This window comes from Mustela lutreola, chromosome 2 (assembly GCF_030435805.1).
Source record: "Mustela lutreola isolate mMusLut2 chromosome 2, mMusLut2.pri, whole genome shotgun sequence".
In the NCBI taxonomy this organism is placed as follows: Eukaryota; Metazoa; Chordata; class Mammalia; order Carnivora; family Mustelidae; genus Mustela; species Mustela lutreola.
Genome location: NC_081291.1, coordinates 158952959 through 158978921, shown reverse-complemented (window position 1 = coordinate 158978921; position 25963 = coordinate 158952959). Strand labels below are relative to the sequence as shown.

General features: G+C 37.3%; 1 protein-coding gene across 2 annotated transcripts in view; it reads left to right on the top strand.

The window, feature by feature from the left end:
* Positions 1 to 25963, top strand: part of CFAP91 (cilia and flagella associated protein 91) — a 99237-nt gene that overhangs the window by 20598 nt on the left and 52676 nt on the right. For both annotated transcript variants that reach the window (XM_059163965.1, XM_059163964.1), the window contains exon 6: positions 8193 to 8374. In XM_059163965.1, coding sequence (XP_059019948.1) covers positions 8193 to 8374 — 182 coding nt within the window. The remainder of the gene's footprint in view (positions 1 to 8192; positions 8375 to 25963) is intronic.

The window sequence follows — 25963 nt, the reverse complement described above, 5'->3', positions numbered from 1 at the left end:
CTCCACAAAGTATATAACATTCATATCATAGGAGTCCCAGAAGAAGAAGAGGAGGAAAAAGGGGCAGAAGGTTTATTTGAGGAAATGATAGCTGAAAACGTTCTGATCTGGGGAAGGAAGCATATATCCAAATCAAGGCAGCACAGAGAACGCCCATCAAAATCAGCAAAAGCATGCCAACACCAAGACACATTGTAGTAAAATTTGCAAAATGTGGAGATAGGGAAAAAAATCATAAAAGCATCAAGACAAAAGAAGTCCCTAACTTATAAGGGAAGACAAATAATGTTAGCAGGAAACCTTTCCACAGAAACTTAGCAACCCTGAACGGAGTGGCATGATATATTCAACATGCTGAATGGGAAAATATTCTCGGAAAAGCCAAAGTATTTTAGAAATGGGAAAAGCCAAGAATACTCTATCTAGCAAGGTTGTCATTCAGAGTAGAAGGAAAGATGGTGTTTCCCAGACAAAAACTAAGGAAGTTTGTGACCACTAAACCAGCCCTGCAAAAAATTTTAAAGGAGACTTTCCCTGGAAAAGAAAGACCAAAAGTAACAAAGACTAGAAATGAACAGAGAAAATCTCCAGGAACAAGGACAAAACAAGTAACACAATGCCACTGAATTCATATCTAACAATAATCACTCAATGTAAATGGACGAAATGCTCCAATCAAAAAACATAAGTTATCAGAATGGATCAAAACAAAACAAAAAAATCAAAACAAGACGTCTGTATGCTGCCTACAAGAGACTCACATTAGACCTAAAGGCACTTACAGCTGGAAAGTGAGATGGAGAACAACTTAACATGCTAACAGACATCAGAACAAAGCTGGAGTAGCCATGCTTATGTCAGATAAAGTAGATTTTATTTTATTTATTTATTTTTAAGATTTTATTGATTTATCTGACAGCACAAGCAGGGGGAGCAGCAGATGGAAAGGGAGAAGCAGGCTCTCTGTTGAGCAGGGAGCCTGATGTGGGGTTCAATCCCAGGACCTTGGGATCATGACCTGGGACAAAGGCAGATGCTTAACCATCTGAGCCACCCAGACACCCATAAAGTAGATTTTAAATCAAAGGCTGTAACAACAAGAGTTGAAGAAGGGCACTGTATCCTAATAAACAGGTCTGACCAACAAGAAGATCTAACGAATATAAATATTTATGCCCCCAACTTGGGAGCACCCAAATATATAAAACAATTAATACAAACATAAAGGAACTCACTGACAATAGGGGACTTTAATGGCCACTTAGAGCAATGGACAGATCATCTAAGTAGAAAATCAGCAAGGAACCAATGGCTTTGAATGACACACTGAACTGGATGGACTGAACAGATATATTCAGAACATTCCATCCTAAAGCAGCAGAATACATATTCTTTTTGGGAGCACATGGGCATTGTCCAGAATAGATCATATACTAGGTTACAAATCAGGCCTCAACAAGTACAGAAAGACTGAGATCATACCATGAATATTTTCTGACCACAATGCTATGAGACTTGAGGTCAACCACAAAAAATTTGGAAAGACCACAAATACATGGAGGTTAAAGAACATCCTGCTAAAGAATGAATGGGTTAACCAGGAAATTAAAGAAGACATAAAAGAAATACATGGAAAAAAAAGAAAATGAAAACATGCTGGTCCAAAACCTTTGGGATGCAGCAAAAGTGATCATAAGAGAGAAGTATATAGCAAGATAGGCCTATATCAGGAAGAAGAAAAATCTCAGATACACAACTTAATTTTATACCTAAAGGAACTAGAAAAAGAACAAGTGAAACCTAAAGCCAGCAGAAGAAGGGAAACGATAGAGTAAAAAAAAATGGTACAGAATTTTAAAAAACCAAACAGAACAGATCAATGAAACCAGGAGCTGGTTCTTTGAAAGAATGAATAAAATTGATAACCCCCTAGCCAGACTTATCAAGAAGAAAAGAAAAAGACCCAAATAAATAAAATCACAAATGAGAGAAGATAGATCACAACCAATACCACAGAAATTCAAACAATTATAAGAGATTATGAAAAATTATATACCAACAAATTGGGCAATCTGGAAGAAATGGACCTAGAACATATATACTACCAAAACTGAAGCAGGAAGAAATAGAATATTTGAACAGACCCCTAACCAGCAATGGGATTAAATCAGTGATAAAAAAATCTCCCAGCAAACAAAAGTCCAGGGTCAGGTGCGTTTCCAGGGGAATTCTGTTAAACATTTATTTTTTATTTCTTTAAAGTTTTTATTTATCCATTTGACAGAGAAAGAGAAAGATTATAAGCAGGGGGAGCAACAGGCAGAGGGAGAGGGAGAATGCAGGCTCCCCATTGAACAGGGGCCTAATCCCAGGACTGTGGGGTCATGACAAAGGCCAGACACCCAATCAGCTGAGCCACCCAGGTTCCCCTCTATCAAACATATAAAGAAGAGTTAATACCTATTCTTCTGAAGCTGTTGCAAAAAAAGAAATTGAAGGAAAACTTCCAAACTCATTCTATGAGGCCTGCTTTAGTTCCCAAATCAGACAAAGACATCACTAGAAAGAATTACAGGCCAATATCCCTAATGAATATGGATGTAAAGATAAATTTCCATAAGGTAGTAGCAAGTTGAATCCAACAGTACATTAAAGAGTTACTCACCACATCAAGTGGATTTATTCCTGGGCTGCAAGGTGGTTCAATATTCACAAATCCATCAATGATACACTATATTGATAAAAGAAAGGGAAAGAACCATATGGTCCTCTCAATAGATGCAGAAAAATCATTTGACAAATACAGCATCCATTCGTTATAAAAACCCTCAACAAAGAAGGGATAGAAGGAACATACCTCAACATTGTAAAGGCCATGTACAAAAGACCCACATCTAATATCATCCTCAATGAGGAAAAACTGCGAGCCTTCCCTCTGGTCAGGAATGTACAGGGATGGCCACTTTTATCTTTGCTATTAAAGTAGTACTGAAAGTCCTAGCCTCAGCAATTAGACAACAGATTGGCAAGGAAGAAGTCAAACTTAATTATCCATAGATAACATAATACTCTATGTAGAAAACCCAAAAGACCCCACCCCAAAATTGCCAGAACTGATGACATGAATTTAGTAAAATTGCAGGATACAAATCAGGGTACAGAAATCTGTTGCATTTCTATATACCAATAATGAAGCAGCAGAAAGAGAAATCAAGAAATCAGTTCCATTCACAATTGTACCAAAAGCAAGATACCTAAGAATAAACCTAACCAAAGAGGTAAAAGATCTGTACTCTGAAAACTGTAGAACACTTGTGCAAGAAATTGAACAAGACACAAAGAAATGGAAAAACATTCCATACTCATGGATTAGAAGAACAAATATTGTTAAAATGACTATACCACCCAAAACAATCCACACATTCAATGCAATCCCTATCAAAATATCAACAGGACTTTTCACAGAGCTAGAACAAAACAATCCTAAAATTTGTATGGAGCCACAAAAGACCCCGAATAGCCAAAGAGATCTTGTAAAGAAAAGCAAAGCTGGAGGCATCACAATTCAGGACTTCAATTTATATTACAAAACCGTAGTTATCAAGACAGTATGGTACTGGCACAGAAACAGACATCTAGATCAATGTAACAGAACAGATAACCCAGAAATGGACCCATAACTATATGGTCAACTAAACTATGGTTTCCTGCTTTGACAAAGCAGGAAAGATGGAATCTTTGGAAAGATGGAATCCATGGAAAACAGTCTGTTCCATAAAAAAGAGTGTAATCTTGCCATTTGCAACAACATGGATAGAATTAGAGTGTATTATGCTAAGCAAAGTAAGTCAGAAAGACAAATACCATTTTATTTCATTCATATGTGGAATTTAAGAAACAAAACAGATGAACATGGCAGGGGGAAAGACAGGCAGACCATAAATTAGACTTTTAACCATAGAGAACAAACAGGGTTGCTGGAGGGGAGGTGGGCAGGGAGATGGGCTAAATGGGTGATGGGGATTAAGGAGGATACTTGTGATGAGCACTGGGTGTTATATGTACGTGGTAAATCACTAAACTACTCCTGAAACTAATATTACACGGTATGTTAACTAAGTGGAATTTAAATTTATTGCAAGGACAGGACTTGCTCTTTTTTTTTTTTTTAAAGATTTTATTTATTTATTTGACAGAGATCACAAGTAGGCAGAGAGGCAGGCTCCCCGCTGAGCAGAGAGCCCAATGCTGGGCTCGATCCCAGGACTCTGGGATCATGACCTGAGTCGAAGGCAGAGGCCTTAACCCGCTGAGCCACCCAGGCGCCCCACTAAGCAGAATTTAATACAAACTTTAAAAAAAATAAAAACTTTTGCCATACAAAGTGTCAGTAGAATGAGAAGACAGCCACAGACTCAGAGAAGATATTTGCAGAAGATGTATTTGCTAAAGTACCGTTATCCAAACTATGTAGTAAACTTCAAACATAACAATAAGAACAACCTGATTTTAAAATGGACCAAAGACCTTAACAGACACCTCACAAAAAGGATATACAGATTGCAAATAAGAACATGAAAAGATGCTTCATATCAAATGTCATTGGGGAAATGCAAATTAAAATGATAATCAGGTGTCACTATGAATAAATAAATAAATAAATAAATGTGTCACTACTGGAATGGCCACCATCTGGGACACTAACAATACCAGCACCAGGAACCCTCATTCATTGCTGGTGGGAAATACAAAATGCTATAGCCACATTGGGAGACAGTATGGCTATTATAAAACTAAACATACTCTTAGCATATGATCCAGCAATCTTGCTCCTTAGTGTTCACCCAAGGAGTTGAAAACTTACGCAAAAATTTGAAAAATTTACTTGCATATAAACCCATTAGTATTTATAGCAGCTTTATTCATAAATGCCAAAACTTGGAGGCAACCAAAATGTCCTTTACCAGGTTGATGGATAAACTATGGTATATTGAGACAGTGTAATATATTATTAATCACTAAAAGGAAATGAGCTATTAAGTCATGGAAAGATGTGGAAGAATCTTAAATGCATATTACTAAGACAAAGAAGCCAATTAGGAAAAGCTACAGTATGTGTGATTCCAACTATATGACATTCTGGAAAAGACAAAGCTATGGGGATTCTAAAAGGATCATTGATTGCCAGGGGTGGGAGGGGTATGGATGAATAGATGGAGTACAGAGAATTTTTAGGACGGGGAAGATACTCTGTATGACGCTGTAATGGCAGATAGGTATTATGCTACATGTACTACGTATTGTAAGGATTTGTCAAAACCAGTGGCTTAACCCACTGAGTCATCCAGTTTCCCCCAGAACACAGTTTTTAAATATAAAAATGTAGTCCTGTTGTACATGCTGCTCTACAGTGTGCTTTTTCCCTATTTTACATTGAATTATGGACATTTTTATATGTTTATAAATTCTGATTACATTTTTACTTTTAATAGCTGCATAAATTCCATTATAGGTATGCCATATTTTTTGAAGTAGTTTTTCTATGATGGTGATCATTTAAGTTTCTTGAAAACTTAAATTTAAATCATTTTTCTTGAAAAAGAGCCACATGAATAGATTGAAAAGATTTCCCTGAGGTATGATTTAGTTAAAAGGGGAAGATGCAAAAATGTATTAATAATATGACTTCCATATTAGCAAAACAATAATAATCTATATGTGTATATTTGTTCAAGTGTAGAAGAATAAGTGTGGATGAAAACACAGCAAGATTCAAGCATAATTGAAGTATATATTCTAGATATAGGATATACAGAAAGGGTCCTTCTATAGGTGGATAAGGGAGAAAAGATATTAAGGGAAACAAACTCAAAAGTAAAAGAGAAAAACACTGCTGGGGTGCCTGGCTGGCTCAGTTGGTGGAGTTGCAACTCTTGATCTTGGGGTTGTGAGTTCGAGCCCCTCATTGGGTACAGAGATTCCTTAAAAATAAAATCTTTATTTTATTTTTTAGATTTTATTTAAATTCAAGTTAGTTAAAATATAGTGTATTATTAGTTTCAGGGGTAGAATTTAGTGATTCATCAGTTGCATACAACATCCAATGCTCATTACATCAAGTGCCTTCCTTAATACCCATCACCCAATTACTTGGTCCCCTCACCAACCTCCCCTCCAGCAACTCTGTTCCCTATAAGAGTATCTTATGGTTTGCTCCCTGTTTTTATCTTATTTTTTCCTTCCCTTCCCCTGTGTTCATCTGTTTTATTTCTTAAATTCTACATGAGTGAAATCATATGGTATTTGTCTTTCCCTGAGTTATTTCGCTTAGCATAATACACTCTAGTTCCATCCATGTCATTGCACATGGCAAGATTTCATTCATTTTGATGGCTGAGTAATATTCCTCTGTCTGTGTGTGTGTGTGTGTGTGTGTGTGTGTGTGTGTATACACACTATATCTTTATCCACTCATCAGTTGATGGACATCCAAAAATAATACCTTAGAAAAGAGGGGCGCCTGGGTGGCTCAGTGGGTTAAGCCGCTGCCTTCGGCTCAGGTCATGATCTCAGAGTCCTGGGATCGAGTCCCACATCGGGCTCTCTGCTCAGCAGGGAGCCTGCTTCCCTCTCTCTCTGCCTGCCTCTCCATCTACTTGTGATTTCTCTCTGTCAAATAAATAAATAAAATCGTTAAAAAAAAAAACCTTAGAAAAGAAAACAGTGTGCTGTTTTTAAAGCATATGTGCTATCATACTTGTTATAAAATATATATAAATATAAAAATAGCCATATATCATTTTGATATCATATAAAAATATATAAAAATATAAACATTATCATACTTGTTATAAAATTATGTTAATAGTAAAGATGTTTATTTTTTGTAATATTTTAAAGATTTTATTTATTTATTTATTTGACAGAGAGCTAGAGAGCACAAGTAGGCAGAGTGGCAGGCAGTGGGAAGAGAGAAGCAGGTTCTCTGCTGAGCAGGGAGCCTGACATGGGGCTCAATCCCAGGACCCCGAGATCATGACCCAAGCCTAAGGCAGATGCCTAGCTGACTGAGCCACCCAGGCACCCCAGGAGTAGACATATGTTTGAATGAATTAATATAAAAATTTTTTCCGTACTTAAAAGTAACCAGAATAAGAAAAAAACAAAAAGTTGAAAATATGGATCTAAGATTGATGCCTAATAACCTCAGGTGCAACCATTTTTTTAAAATTGGTCATTAGAAAAAGTTTTTAAGTTTTCTCTTACATATCAGACTTTATGAATATATTTGCATATATCTCTGTATATCTGTTTATATTTCAGTCAACATGAGAATGCCCGTTTCTTTGCAATTTGATCAATGCTAGGTATTTTCAATTTTTTAGATCTTTGCTTATGTGATATAATAAAATAGCATCTTGTGGTTTTATTTTACTTTTCTTTGATTACAAGTTATGCTCATTATTTTTTCATATGTTTGCTACAAGTTTTCATTTTTTCCAATTGTTCTTTATCCATTTTTCTTTTAGTATTTAACTGTCTTACTGATTTATAAGGCCTTTATTTGGTAATAAAAATATTATGGTATATTTACTTATGTTTCCTATTACTTTTATAGTCTCGTTTTTTACATTAAATGCCTTAAAATATCTGGAATTAATTTCTATCCAAGGGATGAGGTAACTTTTACATAGTTAACCAAGTAATCCTAACATTAATTAATTGAGTCATCTATCTTGAAAGAGCCTTGCCTTTTTAAAAAATCAGAAAGCATCTCTTCTCTTTTCTCTGCTCCTGAATTTCTAGAGGGAAACAAATTTTGTTGTATAACTGAAACCAGAGAAAAAAGAAACCAGCAATTCTCAGCAAGTTCAGAAGTAACTGTATGACATCCTAGAATCTACCTTTTATAGCTCTATACTATATTCCCGCGCAGTAATACACAGATAAGTAGGTACTTTTGTGATTAGACCTAGGCTTTTATATCCCTTCAGTTTTTTGGAAGAGGTGAGACTAACAAGGCAGTTCTCTCAAGATAATTGGGCACAATCCTGAATACACTGGATTCATGAATTTGTGCATGTTTAAAGGGGAATGGGCTTAGTGAAGCTAAGGATTTATTTCTACGTGACTGTATAGTCTTCTAAGTGATTGGATCAGGTTTTAATTTTTGAAATAATTTTCCCTTTTAGGACAGAGGCATATATTTTCCCTCCTACTCCTGCTAAGTACCCTCCTGTACCTTCAAAGCATACCGTGGGTACTCAGACTGATTATCGGGATGCTGAAGTTCAAACTGATCCGTATTCTCCAGAATATGTAGTATGTCAGGATTCAATCCCTGAGCTCTTGACCCTGGCTACTCTTACGTGGGGTGAGTTGACAATTGTCTTGATTATTTTTGAAGGCCTGTCCTGATAACAGTGCATGCTGTTGAGTTCCTGGAAATGATGTGCTCAGAGGTAACTGCCTCTGTTGCTGTTTAAAATGTCTTGCTCAGCAGAGCTACTTCACAGACTCATGCTTCTATTGATACTTTTCTTCAAGGAGAGTATACCCTTTCCATTTTAAGGAGGCTTATTGTACTTTATCCTTGAAGCTGAAGTTCTATTTCAGCTTAATTTTGTGTTTATTTGCTGACTACTCACCTCCCCCCGCCCCCCAAACTGTTTTTCCTAATGAATCAATTCCTTTTCATTGAGCAATCCTCACTCCCTCTTTACATATAAACTTTTTTTGAGTGTATAATACTGAATGTATATTCCACCATATGGAACAGTATTATCTTACTTTGCCAAAATATCTTGCAGTTATCAAAGTTCTCTTACATACCCCTATTGGATGATTTGGGTGATTTCTTTTGCTGTTATCTCTAAAATGTCAATATGGTTCAGGCTCAGAAATTCACTCTTAGAATGCAATAAAATCTGACCTAGGCCTATATTATGTGAAATTAGAAAAATTAATAAGGAAAGGGGCTTTTTAAAAAAAATATTTTATTTTTTCAGTGTTCCAAGATTCATTGTTTATGCACCACACTCAGTGCTCCATGCAATACATGCCCTCCATAATACCCACCACCAGTCTCACTCGTCTCCCTACCCCCCACCCCCAAAACACTGTTTGTTTCTCAGAGTCCACAGTCTCTTATGGTTTGTCTCCCTCTCCGATTTCCCCCAACTCACTTCTCCTTTCCTTCTCCCAATGTCCTCCGTGATATTCCTTATGCTCCACAAGTAAGTGAAACCATATGATAATTGACTCTCTCTGCTTGACTTACTTCACTAAGCATAATCTCCTCCTGTCCCATCCATGTTGATACAAAAGTTGGGTATTCATCCTTTCTGATGGAGGCATAATACTCCATTGTATATATGGACCATATATATCTTCTTTATCTGTTTGTCTGTTGAAGGGCATCTTGGTTCTTTCCACCATTTGGCTATTGTGGCCATTGCTGCTATGAACATTGGGGTACAGATGACCCTTCTGTTCACTACTTCTGTATCTTTGGTGTAAATATCCAGTAGTGCAATTGCAGTGTCATAGGGTAGCTCTATTTTTAATTTCTTAAGGGATCTCTGCACTGTTTTCCAAAGTGGCTGCACCATTCCCACTAACAGTGTAAGAAGGTTCCGGAAAGGGGCTTTTGGAAATGACTAGACATTAGCTTCTTGAACTCACTTGATTGTAGTGGGGAAACTGAGAGCCAGAGAAGCCAGCTCCTCCTAGGTGTTAGAGATAGTTGGTTCACTGTAATGATTTTTATTAAAATGAGTTACTTTTGTTTCCCAGTTGTGATAGTTTGCTCTGGTCAAGTCTGTATCATAGACAGTAAAGATGTTCATATCTGAGACCGAGTTTGGTTCTTGTTTCCTGGCTCTCCTTACAAATTCAGAAGCATTCTTTACATCCATACTTAAAAGTAGAGGCTCTACTTTCAGATGAGATTTTCAGAGGAGATTTCAGACAGATTAAAAATATGCTGAAACTTTTCACTTCTGCTCTGAATATGTATATGTATTAGTGTATATATATGAAAATATATATTGGTTATATGTATATTAGTGTGTTTGTATACACATATATACTTTTTAAGAAAGGAAGAAAATTTCCATAGTTTAGAAGTATAGACTTCCTAAAAGAAAGAAATAGCTGGGAGCCTAAGATGATGAGCAGGAACTGTGAATGGTAGGGAGCCTGATCTGAAATGCCTGCCTGAACTAGAAGAAGCAGGACTTTTCTCCTGCCCACAGGTGGGGCCGAAGCCCAGTGCCTGCCAATACAGATGTTGAAGTATCAGTAAAAACCACTGAGTCAGGCCTACCCCCTCATTTGTAAGGCCCTGAGTAGGATTTTAAATGGAGGCCTATATACTATATGTATAAGATGTTTTAAAATGATAAATCAAGTTAATATCTGTTAAGTAAAATATTTTAAGGAAATAAATCTGTATTTTTCACAAATATATCTTTTTTTCTATTTTAAAAATTTATTTATTTATTTTCAGAGAGAGAGTGCATGTACAAGCAGGCAGAGTGGCAGGGAGAGGCAGAGAGAGAAGCAGGCTCCCCGCTGAGCAAGGAGCCTGATGCAGGACTCAATCCCAGGACCCTAGGATCATGATCTGAGCTGAAGGCAGATGCTTAACCTACTGAGCCACCCAGGCATCCCTACAAATATATCTCTATAACAAGTTGAAAGGACAAGTTTAAATGGAAAATTCTTAGATACCTTGGGATTCTTTGGAGGAATGGGGCAGCAAGAAAAGAGGCTGCCTGTGACTTACTTTTTTCTCTGGCTCTGTTCCACATCATGAGGGGCCTGTCATGTATGCATGTGGTTACTTCACCTTCTTTTTCCAATCTCTGCATATATATCCCTGTAAACAGCTGCTACGTGGTTACTCCTTGGGTTTAAGGGTGAACGAACAGGGGCACCTGGGTGGCTCAGTTGGTTAAACATCTTCTTTCAGCACAGATCATGATCCCAGGGTCCTGGCATCAAGCCCAACATTAGGCTTGCTCGGTAGAGAGCCTGCTTCTCCCTCTCCCTCTGCTGCTTGTGATTTTTTTTTCCTCTCTCTCTGTTAAATGAATAAAATCTTTTTAAAAAGGAGGGGGGTATGAACAAACAGCAGCATGTAGTCTGCCCAGGGGAGTCTGAATTCTAGGAAGAGGTCCATGTAGATACTGCAAGGAGGCTTGGGCCATTTTTTAAGGAATTCCAAGGTCTCTAACAGTGGAGTAGGTTCAGCTGGGCATGGTCTGTTGAACTTCTCATCTTATGATAATGGGCAGAGCTCTAAAGAATGAGGCTGGGGAGCTATCCCTTTTGCCAGGTCAAAGACTGTTACTACCCAGTGTGCTCATGAGAGGAATCTACAGATGATCTCAACCCAAGAATCACAAACATCTAAAGAACACAGGCACCAGGAGTGATCCACAAAAAGTTAAAAAAGAGAGAGAGAGAGAATAAATTCCTGAGCAAACAGAGCAAATGGACCAATCTGAAAAGGACTTGGGAAATACTTTTTATATCCTCAAAGAGATAAAGAGGGATAAAGCATGAAAACAAGAGTGGGAGCTATGAAAAAGAACCAGTTGCAATCACTGGGAAGGAAAACTATGAAGTTTGAAATAAAATGAGCTCAGTAGTAAACTAGGCAGCGCTGAAGAACAAATTAGTGAAATGAAAGAGGAAATGAACAAATATTCCAGAATGCAATATTCAAAGATAGAATAAGGTTTTAAAAAAAAAGGTAAGAGCCATGGGGGATAGGATTATAAGATCCTATAATAGAGAGAATGGTGGAGAAGCGGATGCAAGAAAAGATAAAGACTGAGAAAGATAAATGGCTAAGAATTTCCCAGGACTAAAGAAATATATGAATCATGTACTGTTGGATCCTATTGGCTAGTATTTGGTGAGAATTTTCGCATCTGTGCTCATCAAGGATATTGGTCTGTAATTCTCTTTTTTGACGGGGTTTTTGTCTGGTTTTGGTATCAAGGTAATGCTGGCCTCATATAATGAGTTTGGAAGTTTTCCTTCCATTTCTATTTCTTGGAAAAGTTTCAGGAGAATAGGTATTTTTTTTCTATTTTATTTATTTATCTTTTTTTAGTTTTTATAAACATATAATGTATTTTGATACCCAGGGGTACAGGTCTGTGAATGGCCAGGTTTATGCACTTCACAGCACTCACCATATCACATACCCTCCCCAATGTCCATAACCACACCCTCTCTCCCAAACCCCCTCCCCCCAGCAACCCTCAGTTTGTTTTGTGAGATTAAGGGTCACTTATGGTTTTTCTCCCTCCCTATCCCATCTTGTTTCATTCATTCTTCTCCTACCCCTTAAACCCCCCATGTTGTATCTCCACTTCCTCATATCAGGGAGATCATATGATAGTTGTCTTTCTCCGATTGACTTATTTCGCTAAGCATGATACGCTCTAGTTCCATCCATGTCATCACAAATGGCAAGATTTCATTTCTTTTGATGACTGCATAGTATTCCATTGTGTATATATACCACATCTTCTTTATCCATTCATCTGTTGATGGACATCTAGGTTCTTTCCATAGTTTGGCTATTGTAAACATTGCTGCTATAAACACTCGGGTGTGCCCCTTCAAATCACTACGTTTGTACCTTTAGGGTAAATACCCAGTAGTGCAATTGCTGGGTCGTAGGGTAGTTCTATTTTCAACATTTTGAGGAATCTCCAACCTGTTTTTCAGAGTGGTTGCACCAGCTTGCATTCCCACCAACAGTGTAGGAAGGTTCCTCTTTCTCTATATCCTCACCAGCATCTGTCATTTCCTGACTTATTAATTTTAGCCGTTCTGACTGGTGTGAGGTGATAGCTCATTGTGGTTTTGATTTGTATTTCCCTGATGCAGATTGATGTGGAGCATTTTTTCATGTGTCTGTTGGCCATCTGGATGTCTTCTTTGCAGAAATGTCTGTTCATGTCTTCTGCCCATTTCTTGATTGGATTATTTGTTCTTTGGGTGTTGAGTTTGCTAAGTTCTTTATAGATTTTGGACACTAGCCCTTTATCTGATATGTCGTTTGCAAATATCTTCTCCCATTTTGTCAGTTGTCTTTTGGTTTTGTTAACTGTTTCCTTTGTTGTGCAAAAGCTTTTGATCTTAATGAAATCCCAATAGTTCATTTTGTTTTTGCTTCCCTTGCTTTTGGTGATGTTCCTAGGAAGATGTTGCTGTGGCTGAGGTCGAAGAGGTTGCTCCCTGTGTTCTCCTCAAGGATTTTGATGGATTCCTTTCTCACATTGAGGTCCTTTATCCATTTTGAGTCTATTTTCGTGTGTGATATAAGGAAATGGTCCAGTTTAATTTTTCTGCATGTTGCTGTCCAATTTTCCCAACACCATTTATTGAAGAGGCTGTCTTTTTTCCATTGGACATTCTTTCCTGCTTTGTCGAAGATTAGTTGGCCATAGAGTTGAGAGTCTATTTCTGGGCTCTCTATTCTGTTCCATTAATCTATATGTCTGTTTTTGTGCCAGTACCATGCTGTCTTGATGATGACAGCTTTGTAATAGAGCTTGAAGTCCGGAATTGTGATGCGACCAACTTTGGCTTTCTTTTTCAATATTCCTTTGGCTATTTGAGATCTTTTCTGGTTCCATATAAATTTTAGGGTTATTTGTTCCATTTCTTTTTTTTTTTTTAAGATTTTATTTATTTATTTGACAGAGAGAAATCACAAGTAGATGGAGAGGCAGGCAGAGAGAGAGAGAGAGAGAGAGAGAGAAGCAGGCTCCCTGCTGAGCAGAGAGCCCGATGCAGGACTCGATCCCAGGACCCTGAGATCATGACCTGAGCTGAAGGCAACGGCTTAACCCACTGAGCCACCGAGGCGCCCCTTGTTCCATTTCTTTGAAAAAAAATGGATGGGATTTTGATAGGAACTGCATTAAATATGTAGATTGTTTTAGGTAGCATAGATATTTTCACAATATTTGTTCTTTCAATCCAGGAGCATGGAACATTTTTCTGTTTCTTTGTGTCTTCTTCAATTTCTTTCATGAGTACTTTATAGTTTTCTGAGTATAGATTCTTAGCCTCTTTGGTTAGGTTTATTCCTAGATATCTTATAGTTTTGGGTGCAATTGTAAATGGGATTGACTCCTTAATTTCTCTTTCTTCTGTCTTGTTGTTGGTGTAGAGAAATGCAACTGATTTCTGTGCATTGATTTTATATCCTGACACTTTACTGAATTCCTGTATAAGTTCTAGCAGTTTTGGAGTGGAGTCTTTTGGGTTTTCCACATATAGTATCATATCATTTGCGAAGAGTGATAATTTGACTTCTTCTTTGACCATTTGGATGCCTTTAATTTCCTTTTGTTGTCTGATTGCTGAGGCTAGGACTTCTAGTACTATGTTGAATAGCAGTGGTGATAACGGACATCTCTGCCGTGTTCCTGACCTTAGCAGAAAAGCTTTCAGTTTTTCTCCATTGAGAATGATATTTGTGGTGGGTTTTTCATAGATGGCTTTGATAATATTGAGGTATGTGCCCTCTATCCCTACACTTTGAAGAGTTTTGATCAGGAAGAGATGCTGTACTTTGTCAAATGCTTTTCAGCATCTATTGAGAGTATCATATGGTTCTTGTTTTTTTTTTTTATTAATGTATTGTATCACATTGATTGATTTGCAGATGTTGAACCAACCTTACAGCCCTGGAATAAATCCCACTTGGTCATGGTGAATGGTCCTTTTAATGTACTGTTGAATCCTATTGGCTAGTATTTTGGTGAGAATTTTCACATCTGTGTTCATCAAGGATATTGGTCTGTAGTTCTCTTTTTTGATGGGTTCCTTGTCTGGTTTGGGGATCAAGGTGATGCTGGTCTCATAAAATGAGTTTGGAAGTTTTCCTTCCATTTCTACTTTTTGGAACAGTTTCAGGAGAATAGGAATTAGTTCTTCTTTAAATGTTTGGTAGAATTACCCCCGGGAAGCCGTCTGGCCCTGGGCTTTTGATTGTTTGGAGATTTTTGATGACTGTTTCAATCTCCTTACTCATTATGGGTCTGTTCAGGTTTTCTATTTCTTCCTGGTTCAGTTGTGGTAGTTTATATGTCTCTAGAAATGCATCCATTTCTTCCAGATTGTCAAATTTGTTTGCATAGAGTTGCTCATAGTATGTTCTTATAATTGTTTGTATTTCTTTGGTGTTAGTTGTGATCTCTCCTCTTTCATTCATGATTTTATTTATTTGGGTCCTTTCTCTTTTCTTTTTGATAAGTCTGGCCAGGGGTTTATCAATCTTATTAATTCTTTCAAAGAACCAGCTCCTAGTTTCATTGATTTGTTCTATTGTTTTTTTTTTTTTTTTTTTTTTTTTGGGGGGGGTTTCTATTTCATTGGTTTCTGCTCTGATCTTTATTATTTCTCTTCTCCTGCTGGGCTTAGGGTTTCTTTCTTGTTCTTTCTCCAGCTCCATTAGGTGTAGGCTTAGGTTGTGTACTTGAGACCTTTCTTGTTTCTTGAGAAAGGCTTGTACTGCTATATATTTTCCTCTTAGGACTGCCTTTGCTGTGTCCCACAGATTTTGAACCATTGTGTTTTCATTATCATTTGTTTCCATGAATTTTTTAAATTCTTTAATTTCCCAATTGACTCATTCATTCTTTAGTAGGATGCTCTTTAGCCTCCATATATTTGAGTTCTTTGCAACTTCCCTCTTGTGATTGAGTTCTAGCTTCAGAGCATTGTGGTCTGAAAATATGCAGGGAATGATCCCAATCTTTTGGTACTGGTTGAGACTTGATTTGTGACCCAGAATGTGATCTATTCTGGAGAATGTTCCATGTGCACTAGGGAAGAATATGTATTCTGTTGCTTTGGGATGGAATGTTCTGAATATATCTGTGATGTCCATCTGGTCCAGTGTGTCATTTAAGGCCTTTATTTCCTTGTTGATCTTTTGCTTGGATGATCTGTCCATTTCAGTGAGGGGGGTGTTATAGTCCCCTACTGTTATTGTATTATTGTCAGTGTGTTTCTTTGATTTTGTTATTAATCAGTTATATAGATGGCTGCTCCCATGTTAGGGGCATAGATATTTAAAATTGTTAGATCTTCTTGTTGGACAGACCCTTTAAGTATGATATAGTGTTCTTCCTCATCTCATTATTGTCTTTAGCTTAAAATCTAATTTATCTGATATAAAGATTGCCACTTCAGCTTTTTAAAATGTCTGTTAGCATGGTAAATTGTTTTCCACCCCCTCACTTTAAATCTGGAGGTGTCTTTGGGTCTAAAATGAGTTTCTTGTAGACAGCATATTGATGGGTTTTGTTTTTTATCCATTCTGATACCCTGTGTCTTTTGATTGGGGCATTTAGCCCATTAACATTCAGGGTAACTATTGAAAGATAAGAATTTAGTACCATTGTATTGCCTGTAAGGTGATTGTTACTGTATATTGTCTCTGTTCCTTTCTAGTCTACTACTTTTAGGCTCTCTCTTTGCTTAGAGGACCCCTTTCAATATTTCCTGTAGAGCTGGTTTGGTATTTGCAAATTCTTTCAGTTTTTGTTTGTCCTGGAAGCTTTTTATCTCTCCTTCTATTTTCAATGATAGCCTAGCTGGATACAGTCTTCTTGGCTGTATACTCTTCTTATTTAGTGCTCTGAATATATTATGCCAGTTCTTTCTGGCTTGCCAGGTCTCTGTGGATAAGTCTGCTGCCTATCTAATATTTCTACCATTGTATTTTACAGACATACAGCTTGTCCTGAGCTGCTTTCAGTATTTTCTCTTTGTCACTAAGACTTGTAAGTTTTACTATTAGATGATGGGGTGTGGACCTATTTTTATTGATTTTGAGGGGCTTCTCTGTTCTTCCTGGATTTTGATGCTTGTTCTCTTTGCCATATTAGGGAGATTCTCTACTATAATTCATTCCTTTTTTTCTTTCTTCTTTTGGAATCCCAATTTTTCTAATATTGTTTCATATTATGATATCACTTATCTCGAATTCTCCTCTTATGGTCCAGTAGTTGTTTGTCTCTCTTTTGCTCAGCCTCTTTATTCTCCATCATTTGGTGTTCTTTATCACTAATTCTCTCTTCTGCCTCATTTTTTATTGCACCTCATTAATAGGTTTTTAAATTTCAACTTGGTTAGATTTTAGTTCTTTTATTTCTCCAGAAAGGGATTTTATTTCTCCAGAAACGGTTTCTCTAATATCTTTCATGCCTTTTTCGAGCTCAGCTAGCATCTTGAGAATTGTCATTTTGAACTCTAGTTCTGACATATCAATGTCCATATTGATTAGGTCCCTAGCCATTGTTACTGCTTTGTATTGTTTTTTTTGTGGTAAGTTTTTCTGCCTTGTCATTTTATCCAGACAAGAATATAAGAACAAGAGAATAAAATGCTAAAAGGGTGGCAAAGACCCCAGAAAAATGTATGCTAACCAAATTGGAAGAATCCAAAACCGGGGGGGGGGGGGGAGAGGAAAAGGGGAAAAAAAGAAATAAAAATTAAAAAATTTTACACATTAGACTGTATGCAAAAAATTTACACATTACACACACATTAGACTGGCGAGTAGAACAGAGCCACGCCCTTGATTTTGGGTGTATTTTGGTATTTTGAAGGAACTACCTCCCAAAATTTTAAAGAAAGAAAAACATATATATATACACACAAAAGTAAGGGTAAACGTGATGAAGGGATGGAATATGACTGTACAGATGAGAATTTAAAAAATTCTAAAAAAAGAAGTGATGAGATAAGTTGGTTGGAAAAAGAAAAAAAAGAGGAGGGAATGTGCTCAGGCTGGAGACTAGAACAAATCCATGTGCTAGATTAGGGTATATTTTGATTAGAAGAACTTATACCCCAAAATTTAAAAAAAAAAAAACCCTACACATATACAAAAAATAAGGTTAAATACAATGAAGGGATAAAATATGGTATAACAATGAAGGTTTAAAAAGATTTTTTTAGAAAGGTATTATTAAGATAAACTAGCTCAAAAACATTAAGAGAGGAAAGAGGAAATGTTAAAAAAAATAGGATTAAAAAAAAAAAAAACTAGGGCACTTGGGTGGTTCAGTCATTAAGCGTCTGCCTTCAGCTCAGGTCATGATCCTAGGGTCCTGGGATGAGCCCCACATCAAGCTCCCTGCTCTGTGGGAAGCCTGCTTCTCTCTTTCCCTCTGTTGCTCCCCTGCTTGTGTTCACTCTCTTGCTGTGTCTCTGTCAAATAAGTACATAAAATCTTTTAAAGAAATATTTAAAAAAATTTAACTTTGCAAAACTAAAGGATCATGGAGAAAAGGCCATGAATTCTATGCGTTGCTTTCCCCTAGCTCTGGAGTTCTGCTGTTCTCCTTGATTGGTGAGCGTGGTCTTGGCTGGATGGTCTTGCTCATTTTCTGTGGGAGGGGCCTGTTGCAGATTCTCAAATGTCTTTGCCTGAGGCAGAATTGCACCACACTTTCCAGGGACTGGGCTAAGTAATCTGCTTGGTTAGCTCTCGGAGCTTTTGTTCCCTGAACATTTTCCGTACTGCTTTGGAGGATGGGAATGAAAATGGTGGCCTCCCAATCTCTGGCCCAGAGGAGCCAAGAGCTCGGGGCCCCACTCCTCAGTGTGCCCTCAGATATAAGCAATCACTCTTGTTTCCCTGGTCTCTGGCCGTACTCCAAGCTCACCCGGCCTGTGATTGAACGTTTCTATCTCTGGTGCACGGTCCCATTTGGAGTCTCCAAACCCAGCAGATTCCTGCTGCGCTGCTTCTCCTGGAGAAGGAAGGTGAGTCTCCCTGGATATGCCACTTGTGGGGTCACTGCTCTTTGATCATGTGCCTTGGATCATGGTTTAAGGCAACCCCGATCTGAAAGCTCACTCTTTGGTTCTGATTCTGTAGTTGGCTTCCCCCCTCTGATACCTGGCAGCTCTGACACATTCAGACACCCCCAATCTTTCTCTGACCCCATGGGACCTGAGACCACACTGTCCCCACGAGGGCTCCACCCCCGCTTAGCCTCTGGAGTGATGTCCCTCAGTGGAGTGGACTTCTAAAGATTTTATTTATTTATCAGAGGGAGAGAGGGGGAGAGAGCGAGCACAGGCAGACAGAATGGCAGGCAGAGGCAGAGGGAGAAGCAGGCTCCCTACTGAGCAAGGAGCCCGATGTGGGACTCGATCCCAGGATGCTGGGATCATGACCTGAGCCGAAGGCAGCTGCTTAACCAACTGAGCCACCCAGGCGTCCCTGAAGCAGACTTCTAAATTTCTAATTTTGTGCTCTACTGCTCCACTGCTTGCCGGGAGCCCTCCATCCCCTGGTCCATCTTCCTGTCACTTTCAATTCACTTCTCCCCACATCCTACCTTTCAGAAAGTGAAATCAGAAAGGAAATCTACCTATGTATTCCTAGAATTGCTGCTCTTCTTCTTTCCTATCTCCTTTTGAGTTTGTAGGTGTTTGGAATGGTTTGGTAACTATCTAGCTGAACTCCAGGACCTGATGTCATTTCAGTCTGCTACTCCTCCACCATCTTGCCTCTCACTCAAGATGATAATTTTTTAAAAAGTTTTTTTGGGGGGTGCCTGGGTGGCTCAGTTGTTAAACATGTGCCTTCGGCTCACATCATGAAGCCGCGTCCAGCTTCCTGCTCAGTGGGATGCCTGCTTCTCTCTCTCCCACTCCCCCTGCTCATGTTCTCTCTCTCTCTGTCTCTCTCTCTCTGTCAAATAAATAAATAAAATCTTTTTTTAAAAAAAGTTTTTATTTATTCTCATTTGAGAGAGAGAGAAGGCACAAGCAAAGTGAGGGGCAGAGAGAGAGAAACAATCAGGCTTCTCACTGAGCAGAGAGCCCAATGCAGGACTCCCTCCTAGGACCCTGAGATCATGACCTGAGTGAGCCAAAGGCGGATGCTTAACCTACCAAGCTACCCATATGCCCTGTAAAGATGATAATTTCTTTAAAAAAGAAGTAAGTATTAAAACTCTATGTTAGGATTGGCAGACTATGGTCCAAAAGCCAAACTGGCCTATTGCCTTTTTTAATATAGCTTGAATGCTAAGAATGGCTTTTACACTATAAAATAGATGACAAAATCCTATTTTGTAGCATGTGAAAATTACATGAAATTAAGATTTCAGTGACTCTAAAGAGGTTTTATTGGAACATAGCCACACTCATTTGTTCATGTACTGTCTGCCTGCTTTTGCATTTCATTTTTTGGAAAAAAAATTTTTTTAATTTTAATTTCATTATATTTAACATACAGTGTTATATTAATTTCAGGTATATAAGATAGTGGTTCAGCAGTTCTATACATTACTAACACACATCACAATAAGTGTATTCTTTAATTCTCATCACCTATTTCCCTCCTTCCTCCCTCCCAGTAACCAGTTCTCTATATTTAAGAGTCTATTTTTTCTTTTTCTTTTTTTTTCTTTGTTGATTTGTTTTGTTTCTTAAATTCCACACAAGTAAAATCATATGGTATTTGTCTTTCTCTTTCTGACATTTCACTTACCATTATGTTCTCTAGCTCTACCCATGACAAAGATGTTGCAAATGACAAGATTTCATTCTTTTTTATGGCTGAATAATATTCTATTGTGTATATATGCCACTTCATATTTACCCATTTATAATTCTATGGACCCTTGGGTTACTTCCATAATTCGCCTATTATAAATAACACTGCTATAAACATATACCTTTGGAAATTAGTGCTTTTATATTATTTGGATAAATACCTACTAGTTCAAGTACTGGGTCATATGGTAATTCTAGTTTTCATTTTTTTGAATAACCTACATGCTGTCTTCCACAATGGTTGCAGAAGTTTGCATTCCCGGAGTACCTGGCTGGCTCAGTGGAAAGAGCATTCCACTCTTGATCTCAGGGTCATAAGTTTGAGCTGCATGTTGGATATAGAGATTATTTAAAAACGAAATCTTAAAAAAATGTTTTGGGGCACCTGGGTGGCTTAGTTTGTGAGTGTTGGACTCTTAATTTTGACTTAGGTCATGATACCAACCCCCGTATTGGAGTCATGCTCAGTGGTGAGTCTGTTTGAGATTCTCTCCCTTTCCCTCTGACCTTCCCCCACTCACTCATGCACTCTCTCTCTCTCAAATAAATATATAAATCTTTAAAAAAATTTTTGCATTCCCACCAACATCAAGGTTCCTTTTTCTCTACATCCTTGGCAACACTTGTGATTTCTTACTTATTTTAGCCATTCTGACAGGTGTGAGATAACCTCTGGTGGTGTTTTTGATTTGCATTTTCCTGTTGATGAGTGATGCTGAACATCTTTTCTTGTGTCTGTTGGCCATCTGTATGTTTTCTTTGGAGAAATGACTCTGTGTGTGTGTGTGTGTGTGTGTGTGTGTGTTGAGTTGTAAAAGTTCTTTCTATATTTTGGATACTAACCCTTGGTCAAATATGTCATTTGCAAATATATTCTTTCATTCAGTAGGTTGTCTTTTAGTTATGTTGATTGTTTCCTTTGCTGTGCAGAAGCTTTTTATTGTAGTCCCAGTAGTTTATTTTTGCTTTTGTTTCCCTTGCCTTGGGAGACTATCTAGAAAAATGTTGCTGTGACCAATGTCAGCGAAATTATTGCCAGTGTTCTCTTCTAGAATGTTTATGGTTTTAGGCCTCAAATTTAGGTTTCTAATCCATTTTGAGTGTATTTTTGTGTGTGGTATAAGAAAGTGGTCCAGTTTCATTCTTTTGTATGTAACTATTTGGTTTTCTCAACACCATTTGTTGAAGAGACTTTTTCCCATTGCATGTTCTTGCCTCCTTTGTGGAAAATTAGTTGACCATAAAATTGTGGATTTATTTCTGGTCTTTCTGTTCTCTTCTGTTGATATGTGTGTCTGTTTTTGTGCCAGTACCATACTGTTTGATTACTACAGCTTTTAGTATATTTTGGATTTTGGGATTGTGACACCTCCAGTTTTGTTTTGTTTTGTTTCCCAAGATTGGTCTGTCTATTTGGAGTCTTTTGTGGTTCCATTCAAATGTTAGGATTATTTGTTCTAGTTCTGTGAAAAATACTGTTGGTATTTTGATAGGGAGTACATTAAATCTGTAGGTTGCTTTCTATAGTATAGACATTTTAACAATATTTGTTCTCCCAATATATGAACATGGAATATCCATTTGTATCATCTTCAGTTTCTTTCATCAGTGTTTTATAGTGTTCAAAGTAGAGGTCTTTTACTTCCTTGGTTAAGTTTTTTTTTTTTTAAGATTTTATTTATTTGACAGAGAGAGACACAGCAAGAGAGGGAGCACAAGCAAGGGGAGTGGGAGAGGGAGAAACAGACTTCCTGTTGAGCAGGGAGCCCGATGTGGGGCTCCATCCCAGAACCCTGGGATCATGACCTGAGCTGAAGGCAGTTGCTTAATGACTGAGCCACACAGGCACCCCTCCTTGTTAAGTTTATTCCTTGGTATTTCATATGATTTTTATACTTTGTGCTGTTGATGTGATATATCATGTTGGTTGATACTGAACCACCCTCATATCTCAGGAAAAAATCCCACTTGATCTTGGTAAATGATTTGTTCAACTTGGTTTGCTAATATCTGTTTGAAGATTTTGCATTTCTGTTCATCAGAGATATTGGTATATAGTTCCCTCAGTCTGTCTCTCTTTTTTTTTAGTGTCTTTATCTGGTTTTGGTATCAGGGTACAGGTGGCCTCATAGAATGAATTTGAAAGCTTTCTTTCCTCTTCTATTTTTCAGAATAGTTTGAGAAGAATAGGTATTAACTCTTTAAATATTTGTTAGAATTCACCTTTGAAGATGTCTGGTCCTAGACTTTTGTTTGTCAAAGTTTTTTGATTGCTGATTCAATCTTTTATGCTGGCGGTCAGTCTGTTCACATTTTCTGTTTCTTCCTGTTCAAGTTTGGGAGGTTATATGTTTCTATTTCTTCTGGATTATCCAATTTGTTGGCATATAATTTTTTTATAATAGTCTCATAACCCTTGGTCTTTCTGTGGTGTTGGTTGTTATTTCTCATCTTTCATTTCTGATGTATTTTTGAGCCCTCTCTTTTTCTTTTGATGAGTCTGGCTAAACGTTTATCAATTTTGTTGATCTTTTCAAAGAACCAGCTCCTGGTTTCATTGTTCTGTTCTACTGTTGTTTTTTAAAAAAATTTCTATATTTATTCATTCTCTAATCTTTAGTATTTCCTTTCTTCTGCTAGTTTTGGGCTTTGCGTATTTTTTTTTTTTTTTTTTTTTAGCTCCCTTAAGTGTAATGTTAGGTTGTTTACTTGAAGTTTTTCTTGCTTCTTGAGGTAGGCCTGTATTGCTATAAATTTCCCTTTAAAATTGCTTTTCTGCATGTCAAAGATTTTAGGCCATTGTGTTTTCATTTTCATTTGTCTCCATATATTTTTTAATTCCTCTTTGATTTCTTGGTTGATCCATTCATTGTTTAGTAGCCTGTAACTTAGCCTCTATGTATGTGTGTTTTTCCAGATTTTTTTCCTGTGGTTGATGTCTAGTTTCATACTGTTGTGGTTAGAAAAGATGCATGGTACTTCAGTCTTTGTAAACCTGTTGAGACTTGCTTTGTGGCCTAATATGTGATCTGTTCTGGAGAATGTGCCATATGCACTTGAAAAAAATGTGTGTATTCCACTGTTTTAAGATGCAATGTTCTGCATATATCTGTTAGATCCATGTGGTCGAATGTGTCATTTATAGCCACTGTTTCCTTAATCATCTACTGTTTAGATGACCTATCCATTAATATAAAGGATGTTAAAGTCCCCTACTATTATTGTGTTAGTATCAGTTGCTCCCTTTAAGTTTCTTATTAGCTGCTATATATTTTCGGGTATTCCCGTCTTCTTGTTCAGTGGTTCCCTGTGTGATTATGTACTATCCTTTGTCTTCTGTTACTGTCTTCGTTTTAAAGCCTATTTTGTCTAATAAAAGTGTTCCACCTGGCTTTCTTTCACTTTCATTTGCATGATAAATGCTTTTGCATTTCTTTACTTTTAGTCTGCATGCATATGTCTTTATGTCTGAAGTGAGTCTTGTAGGCAGTATATATATGGGTCTTGCTTTGTTTTTGTTTTTTTTTTAAGATTTTACTTACTTATTTACTTACTTATTTATTTGTTTTAGAGAGAGTGTGAGTTGGGGGAGGAGGAGTGGAGGAGTAAAGGGAAGAAGAATCCAGGTAGACTCTGTTCTGAGCATGGTGTCCCACACAGGCTTGATCTCACAATCCTAAGATTACAACCTGAGTCAAAACCAAGAGTCAGATGCTTAGCCAACTGAGCTACCCAGGTGCCCTGATGGGTCTTACTTTTTTATCTATTCTGTCACCCTATGTCCTTTGATTGGAATGTTTAGTCCACTTACATTCAAAGTAATTACTGAGAGGTATGTACTTATCATTTTGTTACTTGTTTTATGGTTGTTTTTGTAGTTCTTATTAAATTCCTTTTTTTTCTCATTGTCCTCTTTCAAGATTTGCTAGCTTTCTTTATTGATATACTTTGGTTCCCTTCTCTTCGTATTTTGCATTTCTATTACTAGTTTTTGATTTGTGGTTACGTTTAGGTCTATATGTAACATCTTATGCATGTAGCAGTCTATATTAGGGTTTTGGCCACTTAAGTTTGAACCCATTCTAAAAGCATTAAATTTTTATTCCTCTCCCCTGTTATATTTTAGGTATATGGTGTTACACTTTACATCCTTTTATTTTGTGATTCCCTTGACTGATTTTTATAGATATACTTTATTTTACTGGTTTTGTGCTTCCTACTTTTCTTTTTCCTTTACTTTTTCCTTTACTTTTTCCTGCTTATGGTCTTTCCTTTCCACTCATAGAGTCTCCATTAACATTTCATGGAAGGCTGGTTTAGTGGTCATGAATTCCCCCAACTTCTGTCTCCTTGGCAAACTTTTTCTCTCTCCTTCTATTCTGAGTGATAGCTCTGTGGGATAGAGTATTCTTGGTTACACATTTTTCTCTTTCAGCACTTTGAATATTTCATGTCACCCTCTTCTGGCCTGCAGTGTTTCTGCTGAAAAATCAGCTTGTTGTCTTACAAGGTATTTCTTGTATATAATTACTTTTTTTTCTTGCTGCTTTAAAAATTTTTTACCACTACTTTCTGCCATTTTAATTACCATGTGCTTTGGTATGGACCTCCTTGAGTTGATTTTGTTGGGGGCATTTTGTGCCTCCTGAATCTGGATTTCTGTTTCCCTCTCCAGATTTGAAGAGTTTTCAGCTGTTATTTCTTCAAATAAAATTTTCTTCCCCCCACCCTTTTCTCTTTTTTTTTTGGATCCTTACAATGCAAGTGTTATTATACTTGATGGTGTTGTTGAGTTTCTTTAATCTATTTTCATTTTTATTATTCTTTTTTGTCTCCTGTTCAGCTTGATTGCTTTCCATTACTCTGTCCTCCAGTCACTGAAATATTCATCTGCATCCTCTAGTGTACTATTTTTTTCTCTTCAGTTATTGAGTTCTTCATTTCTGTTTGGTTCTTTTTTATGTTTTCTCTCTTTGTTGTGTGTCTCACTGAGTCCTTCACTCTTTTCTCCATTTCAGTGAGTATGTTTATGACGATTACTATTTCCTACCAAGCATATTGCTTATCTCTATTTCATTTAGATTTCTTATGATTTTTCCCTGTCCTTATTGATATTTTCTCCTGTCCTTTCATTTGGGACATATTCTTCTGCATCCTCATTTTGTCTAATTCTCTGTGTCTGTTTCTATGTATTATGAAAGTCAGCTATATCTGCTCTTGAAAGTCATGGATGTATGAAGAGGTGGTCCTGTAGTGCCTTGCATTACAATGTCCCCTTTTCACCAGACCCTGGAATTTCAGGGGCATCTTCTGTGCATGTTGTTTGTGCTCTACTGTTGTG